This window comes from Sorex fumeus, unplaced genomic scaffold (genome assembly GCF_029834395.1).
Source record: "Sorex fumeus unplaced genomic scaffold, SorFum_2.1 ptg000043l, whole genome shotgun sequence".
NCBI classification, from domain to species: domain Eukaryota; kingdom Metazoa; phylum Chordata; class Mammalia; order Eulipotyphla; family Soricidae; genus Sorex; species Sorex fumeus.
Window position 1 is genome coordinate 43,054,659 of NW_026606100.1, and position 10,745 is coordinate 43,065,403.

General features: G+C 43.9%; 1 protein-coding gene across 1 annotated transcript in view; it reads left to right on the forward strand.

Annotated features, from left to right (window-relative positions):
• NHLRC2 (NHL repeat containing 2) overlaps nt 1-10,426 on the forward strand; it is a 55,509-nt gene extending 45,083 nt beyond the window's left edge. Inside the window, exons 7-11 of the mRNA XM_056120648.1 lie at nt 510-741; nt 1,505-1,627; nt 2,488-2,697; nt 3,400-3,619; nt 9,015-10,426. Of these exons, the coding sequence (XP_055976623.1) occupies nt 510-741; nt 1,505-1,627; nt 2,488-2,697; nt 3,400-3,619; nt 9,015-9,271 (1,042 nt within the window). The 3' untranslated portion in view covers nt 9,272-10,426. The remainder of the gene's footprint in view (nt 1-509; nt 742-1,504; nt 1,628-2,487; nt 2,698-3,399; nt 3,620-9,014) is intronic.
• The last annotated feature ends 319 nt before the right edge of the window (nt 10,427-10,745 follow it).

Consider the following 10,745-nt stretch of genomic DNA (forward strand, 5'->3'; position numbering starts at 1 on the left):
CTGTTCTGAGCATCCCGACCCTGTCGGGGTTTCCTTTCTGGTCGTTGAGACATGTCAGTTTTCCATTTATCCCCCCAAAAAAGTAGAAGGGTTTGGGGACCAGAAAGCTAGTCCAGCAGGAAGGGCCCTTGCTTTGCATGAGTTCAATTCCTGGCACCTCATATGGTGCCACCAAGAGTGATCCCTGAACTCAGAGCCTGACCACTGCCAGGTGTGGCCCAAAAGCAAACCAAAAAAAAAAAAAAAAAGGAGAAAGATTTCTACATAGTGAGTAAATATATTAGTGAGTGGAAAAAAACACAGTGAAACTGACTAGCTGAGTTAAGTGGTCACCATCATTCAATTTCCCTCCCCCTTTGGCAATCACCTGTGGGTTTCTCATTCACTTTCACTTGTTTAATAACTAAACCGGACACAGATTACCAGGGTCAACACCATCCTGGATGTTCATTTCCCGGCTGCTTTAACCAGACCAACGTTGACTCCCTGTGTGAAATTTACCTTTTTAGCGATTTAAAGAAGGGCACATGCCTCCGGTTCGCTGGAAGTGGGAATGAAGAGAATCGAAACAACGCTTACCCTCACAAGGCAGGCTTTGCCCAACCTTCTGGCCTGTCTCTGGCCTCCGAAGATCCCTGGAGCTGCCTGTTTGTGGCGGACAGCGAGAGCAGCACCGTGAGAACCGTCTCCCTGAAGGATGGAGCCGTCAGGCACCTCGTGGGCGGAGAGCGCGATCCCATGGTAAGGGACCCCCTTCTCTGCCCTCATGCCCAGCTCCGAGCCAGCTTGTTGTGGTCAGGGATAGGCACGGCCCAGAAACTTGGAGCTGAGCAAGCTCCTTTGAATTTCAAAGTAAATCCAATCAAAGGCAACGGGAATATGCAGAAACCCGAGTAAGAGAACCGTCTGACGAAAGTGAATTTACTCTCCTTATCCTTAACCATCGCTCACAGTTGAGACTTCAGAGAAAGGGGAGGATAAATGTTCATTGCCAAGAGAAGAGAAAAATATGAATTCAGGGGCTAGAGTGATAGCACAGCGGGTAGGGCGTTTGCCTTGCACGCAGCCAACATGGCCGACCCGGGTTCGATTCCCAGCATCCCATATGGTCCCCCGAGCACCGCCAGGAGCAATTCCTGAGTGCATGAGCCAGGAGTAACCCCTGAGCATCGCCGGGTGTGACCCAAAAAGCAATATATATATATATATATATATGAATTCAGTATTTGCTATCGAGCAGATTTGGCCTGTTTCTGAGCAGATGTCGAATTATTGTGAATCCATCTACCGAACACCACAACCTAATGCTGGTCCAGAACACCATCGTTACTTTTTTCCTAATTTGAATCAAATGCCCTACTCTGTTTTACAAGGTGACACGTCTTCCCCCTTTAGTCACATACACAGCCATTTAACTTTGATCTTCCACCCTTAGAAAACCCTGTAAAGTTTCTCACACGTGCTATTTCTTTGCTTTCTTTCATTCTTTTCTTCTTCTTTTCAGAATCTCTTTGCCTTTGGTGATGTTGATGGAGTAGGAATCAATGCCAAGCTTCAGCACCCACTGGGAGTCACTTGGGACAACAAAAGGAATTTGCTTTACGTGGCTGACTCTTATAATCACAAGGTGAGTCTTGGCGGAATCGTGTGACACCCGCCTTTCTTCCATATGTGTATTTAAAATGCTAAATGCGTTCGTGAGCCTCCTCCAGCTGCCACTCTGAAGTAGAGGAATAACAGGCTTTGACAGCTCTCTCCAGAAGCTTGCTCCCTCCTGATACGATGGTGGTACCGTCAGCCGGGCAAAGGATTCAAAATTTGCAAATCACCGTAGCTACAGACGGTGAATTATAACCTCTCAAAGCTGCGCATTCAGTAAATGAAAGGGAAGGCAGGGAGCAGGGAAATTAGTGTGCCAACCAACAGGTGAACATTTTTGACTATTATGATGACTTGCTCGAAGATCCATTATGGGAAGCATTTCTGTTTTGTTTCTAATGCATTGACTATTAAACCATCCATTTGATTGCATTTTTCTTTTTTAAAAAATAATTAGTGGGGGGAAAATGCTTTGTGCCGAGAGATTATAAAGTCAGCATGATGGAGACACAACAAGAAATCATTAAGCTTAACAGCATAAGCAGAAAATTCTCAATGTTGGATGCTCTTCAAAAGAAAATTCAGCTGTGAAAGTGCGTCCCATCATGAAAGAAAAAGATTAAGATTTAATTTCATAAATAATGTCATCAAAGATGATTCTAGAAGAAAAAGGTGTTAGGAGAGCATTTTACATAGTTTTTTGTTCTCAAAAGATATCCTTTTCCCCTTGGACTATAAATTTAATTTGTGTTTTTTAAGAAATGCAGAAATGCCTAATTTTATGAGATTCATAAGGAATGCAAAATTCTCTAGCTGGCTTGATAGTGTACTTTTCATTACACAAACATAAGATTGACCTTCAAGTATATACATTTTTTTCTCCTTTAGATTAAAGTTGTGGATCCAAAAACAAAAAACTGTACAACATTGGCAGGAACCGGAGAGGCCAGTAACGTTATCCACTCCTGTTTCACCGAGTCAACTTTTAATGAACCTGGAGGCTTATGTATCGGAGAGAATGGTCAGTTACTGTATGTAGCAGACACCAACAACCACCAGATTAAAGTGATGGATTTGGAAACAAAAACCCTGTTTGTGGTGAGTAATCTTAGTTACAGGGTGTCCTTTTAAGAGGGATGCTGACAGCCACATAGCAGGGCAGGAATACCTGGACAGGGCTTCGCTGGGGTGACAGGTGGGCAGGGATATTTCAGAGCCTCCTTCCAGGCGGTTTTGTCTATACAATAAAGCGTTCATTGGTGTCAAGAAATTGAGAAAGGTTCTGGAAGCTGGAGAGAATCTGAACTTTCTGGAGAAAAAGAAGAGATCTGTTTCTAAATGCACACAAATCCACGCACACGGTGACTCATGCCGTGTGATGGGGTGGGTTTTTTCCTCCCCCCAACCCTCCCCACCCTGGATGTGCAGCCTTTGTTTCCTACGGTGAAGCTTCTACCTAAGGAAATTCCCAAAGAAGCTTTAGAAGCCACATTTTCTTGAGCCAGGGAAAACACACTTGAAAGAAGCTTAAGTACGTGTTCTTGTCAGCGTTTAAAGAAAAGGACATGTCCTCTAACAGAATTTTTAGTCCATGTCTTAATATCTCACCTTTGTCCAGGAAATAATTTTTCTCAATCCACAAAATAATCACGAGGACATTTCCATGTAGTTTAATTCAGGCTAGAATGACAGCTAAGTTTCATTGGCACAAACCTCGCTTTTCTATTAATATCTTAAAAAAAAAATCTCTTTACCGTCAAGTACTTATGTTTTCATAAACTTTTTTTTTTAATTTCCTAGCTTCCGGTTTTCAAATCTGAAAACGTCACAGTAGATGGCCCGTTAGCAGTAGGAAAACCAAAGACATTGCCCAAACTACCTAAATCTGCTCCAAGCATTACGCTTTCCCCCGTGGCTGCAACTCCGGGCCAGACACTTCAGTTCAAGCTGAGCCTCGGCCTCCCCGAGGGGACAAAGCTAACCGAAGGAGTCCCCAGTTGCTGGTTTCTAAACGCTGAAGGTATGAGACAGACTCTGTAAGAATTCTTTAAGTTCTTGATGTTTATTCTCATTTGTTATGTGATATATTTACTCTGTAGCTTGACAGCACTTTAAGGAAGTGGGAAAAAAAAATATTGGTGCAGATTTAACCCCTCACGTTAGTTCTTTTCTTTACTCTCTGAAATTCTTTCTGATTTTATTAAAGAGCAGTGTAGGTCACCCCAGTGTTAATCTGGGGTTCCCTAGACAAGTTCAGTATGGGATGAAGAATGTTGCTATTACAGAATGATTGCAACTTGAATATTAGAGCTAAAAGGACCAAAAGACCCTATTCAGAATCCTTTATTTAATGACTCAGATAGATTGTGATTTACCCACATGCATATCCTGAATTTAGTGAAAAAATGGAATTAGAACCCGTTTTTCTGCTAGTTCTTGGTTCATCGAGTTTTCTATTATTTCTATTTGGGCTGGAGCGATAGCACAGCGGGTAGGGTGTTTGCCTTGCACACGGCCGACCCGGGTTCGATTCCTCCATCCCTCTCGGAGAGCCTGGCAAGCTACTGAGAGTATCTTGCCCGCACGGCTAAGCCTGGCAAGCTCTCCGTGACATATTCGATGTGCCAAAAATATAACAGCAAGTCTCACAATTTGGTGCCCGCTCAAGCAAATCAATGAACAACAGGAGTATAGTGCAGGGCCACAGTGCCTCCATCTCAAACAATCTCTAGAATTGTGTTAATCCTAAAAATCAAATTATTTTTAGTGGCATATGAAATGCACAGCTACTGATGATACAGCCGAATGTCACTAACGTTTCTAAACCTTTTGATGAGTTTCTGTGCTTAGCTCGGCTACAGACTCTGCCTTGAGTAGTCTGTCGTAGATTACTCCAAGTTGAGAGAGCAAGGAGAAGAAAACGAGAGAATGAGTATGCAAGGAGCAAAGCCAAGACAGTATAGTTTTCCTGGAATGTCTTAGCACCAGTGTTTAAGGAACGAGTGCCCAGATGTGTTGGGTGTTAATGGTAGATCAAGTTAGAGAAGGACTAAGAATCCATCATTGATTTAATGGCATTGTTCATTGATGTCCTCAACTAGAACTTGAGTGGAATGGAGGAAATACCTATTTAAGGTTTGGGTTTTGTTGGGTTTTTTTTTTAAATAGAATATAAGAAGCAGAACTAAAGACAGCAGAGACAACTCTTTCAGTTTAGCTAAAAGGAGAAAATAGAGCAGTTGCTAAAAGGAGAAAAATGGAATTGGGAGACCAGCATATGGGTTACTTTGATGGCCAAGGTCCAGTAGAGAAAAGAAGCTATGGTAGGTGGTAGGGGTGGGGATCTTTTAGAACACGAGAGAAGATGACTGTTTGTACCAGGGATGGCTGGTCTGTCGGCATGTGGGCAGCCTGTGACAGGAGGGAGGCTGGGGTGTCATTCAGAAGTCTAAGCAGGAGTTCCCGGAAGCTCTTCCTGAATACCTTTTTTTTTTCATACAGCCAGAAATAAGGCCATCAGCAGAGGGAGAGAGGGGGAGGATATAAGGGAGAGGGGTGGGAGGGGGAGAGAGAGAGAGAGAGAGAGAGAGAGAGAGAGAGAGAGAGAGAGAGAGAGAGAGAGAGAGAGGAGAGAGAGAGAGTCTTGGAGAAGGTCCAAAGAGCGAAGGAAGGTTCAGGGCCCAGGCATTTAGCTCCAGGGTTGGGCACTTGCCTTGCATATATCAGGCCTGGAGCTCAGTCCCCAACCCTTGCATAGAAAAGCAGAAGCCTAGTAAGAAGAGGAAGGAGAGGGTGGCAGGAGAGGCCTGCGAGCCGGCCATCAGGTGAACGTTGTGGGCTGCTCCTCTCTGCTGTGGCCCGAGGGGCATCGGCACAGTGTGTGGGCTTGCAGAGACCGTGGTCAGTCAGCACTCTGGGGTCCTGGTCCAAGTTCTGCTTGTTTGGTTGTTGTTTGAAGTGTTGAAGAATATGTCATTCATTTAACCTTTTGACAAAGGAAGAAAATGCATCCAGGTCCAGCCCAGAAATTCCCCCTTTCACTTGCTCCCCTTTCACTTGCTTCCGTTGGGTAAAACAAACCGTCCCTTGCTTCCCCCCAATTAAAATGCTGCAGAGATTTCTTTTCTCCGTCCCAATCGTTTTGCTTGAGGTGTCCTAGTTGACAGTAGTGTTGCTATCCTCGTTGTATGTTGGCACTGCTGCTGACCCCCCAAGGGCTCTTCCTGCCCGTGTCCTTAGCCTCTTCCGTCCCCAGTTCTGGTGGTCAAGTCACAGGATTTGTACCCGTGGGGACTTGTCAGCCCTGCGCTTTGTTTCTTTATCCTCCACATAGGAGTGGGATTAATCCCATGCTTGTTTTGTATCTTTCTTTCAGGCTCACTTCACTTAGCCTGACTTTTCCGTCTCGGTCGTAGCAAACTGCAAAAGTTGGTCTTTTCTCCTAGCTGAATTGTGTTCCATGGTGGACAGAGGCCGCAGTTTCTTGATCTGCTTATCTGTTGTTTCCAGGCCTTGGCTGTTTTAAATAATGCCGTGGTGAACACAGCTGTGCGCAGGTCCTTTCAAATTAATGGTTTTCTGTTCTTGAGGGGGATGCCCAGAAGTGGAACCTCAGGGGCAGGTGGAAACGTCAGTCTTGATTGTTTGGGACGTCTCCACCGTCTTCTCCAGAGGTTGAACCATCTTACAGTGCCACCGCCAGTGGATGAAAGTTCCTTTACTTGGACCACATCCCTGCTAGCACTGGCTGTTGCCTAGTTCCGTTTTAATTGTATTTACCACTATACCTTCCGCATTAATCAAGTGGCATAAATTTCATAGATTCTTTTCTAAAGAATTACATTGACTCTTCCCTTTCAGTATATATATTTTTAAAGAACAATAAAACAAACACCATTTTCTTTTTTGCCAAAGAAACTTGACATTGGCTCTTTCCAGTTCGGTTCTTTGGAGCTTTTATTTTAAGTGGCATTTTACTTTTTTTCCACATGGCATCTACCAAATAAATGCCTTAGACCTTTCAATTTCTGTTTATTTTTATTTCAGTGGTATCATTAAGACTTGATTTACCAGTTCTTAAGCCCGGAGCTGTATTTTCTTTTTTAGAGATGCCAGGCATAGAATTTAAGTCCCATTACTTGCTTACTACAAGAAACTGGGTGCCAGACCATAGCTTCAGAGTTTGCCATTGAACTAGAAGAATAAAACATTGTTGAAGGATATGTAATTGAATACAAATGAATTAGTATGGGCTGCATCCAAAGCAGCGCCTTTGTCCTCACTCACTAATTTGCCATCTTTTAATCTACAAGTACTTCCTGTTTGAGGCTATTCTCAAAAGTATTCAGTTACTGTAAATTATGTAAAGATTTTAAGTGTGTGTGTGTGTGTGTGTGTGTGTGTGTGTATGTCTGAATCACAGTATGAACTCAGCTCTTTTATGAGTTGACAAAAAGGAATCGGCTTACTGCTTTCCCTAGAGCAGTGCTTTCGAATATCTCTAATAAAGTGGACCAGTTTAGATTGTGGCGTTCGTGGCCGGACGAGATCCCGACTTCTTGTCTTTCAGGGTCTTCCCCACCCCCCCACTAGTCTCCCACGCTCTTTCACATCTTCTCACTCAATCTCCCATTTCCTCCCTGACTTCTCCTCGTACCCTCTCACACACTTGTCTCTGCCACGTTCCCCGGGTCCCGCTCGTCTGCCTCCTCACCTTCGCCCGTTCTCACGGCAGCGCCTCCACTCCTGCGGCCCCGTCTCAGGGTCCACGTCAAGGGACCAGAGTGATCTCGGGTGGGGCCTGCCCTGGTGGGGACTGAGCTTGTGGCCACGCCACCTCCAGTCCCAAGGCTGCACCAGGCATTCCTTGGCAGACGCGAAGAGCCGTCCATGTGGCCAGACGTCTTGGGTCCTGAGCAGTCCCGTCCCCTGGAGTTTCACTGCAGCGAGTGTCTGTGTCTTTTATCCATGAACATCGGGGGAAGAGTGCTGCTAATTTAATTTCTCTGTGCATGTTAACTAATATCGATTTTTAAAACTGTGCATTGATTTTTTTTAATTGCATGTTGACAAATTCACATACCCAACTCTCAAACGCATAAGTCTGTTGAGTCTTTGGACTACAAAATGCAGATAGTATTAAGGAAAAGTGACATAGTCGCTAGAGAATATTCTTAGCTGTTTTATCATTTGTTGAGGATATCAGCCCCCCTCCCCCCCCTTTTTTTTTCTTATGTAAGGACCAATAAACTTTCAGGGAAGAATCCCTAACAGTTCAAGGTTTTTGACAGTTATTGTATTAGGACAATTTGTCGACCTGTGATTAAAGGACAGTTTATTTCTCCCTGTCTGGTTATTTAAAGATGGAAAAAAACTTTAAATCTTAGAATGACCTTTTCATGTAAAGGTTTTAAGCCAAAGAAATTATTAACAGATGAGTCACACTGGCAAATGTAATGAATCTGAACTATTTCTAAAGGAACATCTTTCTGTTTTCCATAGAGAATTAAGCATTAACGTTGTATAGTTTTTATTTTCCTGTTTTGAGTTGAAATATAATAAGTTCCCTACTAAAATGTGACGTAATAAAACCAAAGATTAATTAATATTCCTTAGCCTAGAAACGAGCCAAGAACTGTGAAGAAAAGTGAAGCTACTGCAGAAATATTCCGCACGTAGCTCTCTAGAGCCTCGCTGTTCACCCTCATACTCCTGTTTCACATATTTTCCCCAAATCTAACTCTTCCTTAAACCACAGAGTCTTAGAGGTAGTAAATAAAAGGAGAGATGGAGCAGAGCGGTAGAGAGGCAGATGTTCTGAGTAGGTTGACTCAGCCAGGAAAAAAAAATTTAAAGAAAAGCCGGATGATGTTAAGAATTTAATAGATTTCATTTTAACTTTAGAAGTAAGGGGTTTATAAGTGGGTGGAGCGAGGAAAGGGAAGGTAGAGCAGGGAAACTGGGAAAGAAAGAGAGAAAAAAGAATATGTAACAGGGCCAGAGAGCGCTCAGCAGGCTGAGCACAGCTTTACTTGCTGAAAGCCCCATAGAGACTCTCTCCCCCACCCTCAAACTGCCAGGAGCAGCACCCAAGGATCAAACTAGAACTGGCCCCTGAGCATTGCCAGGTATGCCCTCTCCTCCGGTTTTAATCCTAATTCAATGTTCAGCTTGATTTCCAGAGAAACGATGACACATTTTATAATATTCAAGCAAAGAGGAGGTTTTAATGCTTTGCGGTCAGCAGCGTTAGGCGAGGAGCATTGCCTGATGAAACGTAGATCCTTCACACGCAGCACAAGGCCTGGCATGGAGGGCGTCCAGTAAACGTTTGGTGGGGGATGAAGCTAGTCTTCTCACTAGTTCTCTCCTCTCCTACCTGCTTTTCACAGCCTTACTACATTTTTACTTTCTAGGCAACGAATGGCTTCTCCAAGGACAGACCACTTCCGGGGAAATTGAGGACCTTTCCAATCAACCAACAATCTCCTTGGAGCTTCCTGGAACTTGCTTACCTCTTGAAGCCGTCGTATCGGTCAGCGTGCTTCTCTATTACTGCAGCGCAGACAGCAGTGCCTGTATGATGAAGGGAATCTCGTTCCGTCAGCCTTTGCAAATCACTGATACACAGCAGGGCAGCCTAGCACCTGCAGAGCTCAGGTATGCGTTTTAGCTCCCTCGCTAGCAGCCCCACCACCCACAGCACCTGGCCTCTACCCTCACTCCCCAGCCCTCTAACTTACGGAAAGAAATGGCGCTTCTGCTTCTGCAGACCAAGAAATGTGTTGCTCAGTTCCAGCAGCTGGTTCAAATAAAGCCGTGCTCCTCACCTACTTATTTCTTACAAGCAAACAACTTCACCTGGCCCCATGCCAGATAGTCATTGCCCATCATTTGAACCGTGCTAATGTAATCTCTGCTGCTATTGGCACACGACATAACCCCTACACACACACACACACACACACACACACACACACACACACACACACACACACTGTGGTGTATATTACCTAGTGATTTACAGCAGATACTGAACAAAAGTGATACCAAATATTTTACCTCACTTTTTCTACTTTTATTAATAGCCAGCATCACACTTCAGTGTATAAATTTCACAGTAATTTTAGCCTAAGATTAACTCCATACGTTGATGGACACTTGCATTCAAGGTCTGCTTTAAGCCAAAAGAAAAAGAAAAAGAAAAAAACAGTTTCAAAAAAATGTTAAGTCTATTTAAAAGAGAATCTCAGTCTATTTTTATGATAAGTTATTTGCTATTCTAACATACCGTTAGTAATGCCTTATGACTCAATACAGAAAAAAATTAAAGATAGAGTTTAGGACACAGAGACTCACATTTTAACTATTTTCTGAATGAACGGTCTTTACCAGATTATGTATGAGTCCCCCAAAATATCGTGCCTTTCAAGGACAAAGGGACTCAGGGACACATTACCATGATGCTAGTAAGTGATGAATTCATTGTTATTGTTAAAAATGATGTTGATGAACATGTGTGCTGTTTTAAAAATCTACTTTTTACTTGTAAGAATTCAGTACAGATTTCTGGATTTCTGTTTCTTTTTGTTGTTCCCATATTTAGAATTTCAATCACAATCTGCACCGTAGCACTATGCTCCCGTTGTTCATCAGTTTGCTCGAGCGGTCTCAGTAACATCTCCAGTGTGAGACTTTGTTGTTACTGTATTTGGGACTGGAGCAATAGCACAGTGTGTAGGCTGCCTTGCATGCGGCCAACCTGACTAACCCAAGTTCGATTCCTCCGCCCCTTTTGAAGAGCCCAGCAAGCTACCGAGAGTATCTCGCCCCACGGCAAATCCTGTGACATATTCGATATGCCAAACCACAATCATTCATTGTGATTTTTTTAAGTTCCCTTTAAAGGGCCGGACTATCACCCCAAAGTTTGTGTGTCCACCCGTTTCCATCCCACCGTGTCCTCCCCCTTCCCGCCTCCACAGGTTCCCCGTGCATTGAAGGGTCCACGGGCAAGGTAAAGCCAGCACCCTTGCCAGCCAGGCACAAACAAACACCCCTGACCACCAGGCTCAGTATAGGCTGGAGGCATCTCGAGCACCACTGGGAGGTCCCACTTTTTTCCTAACAAATCTCACAATGGAGAC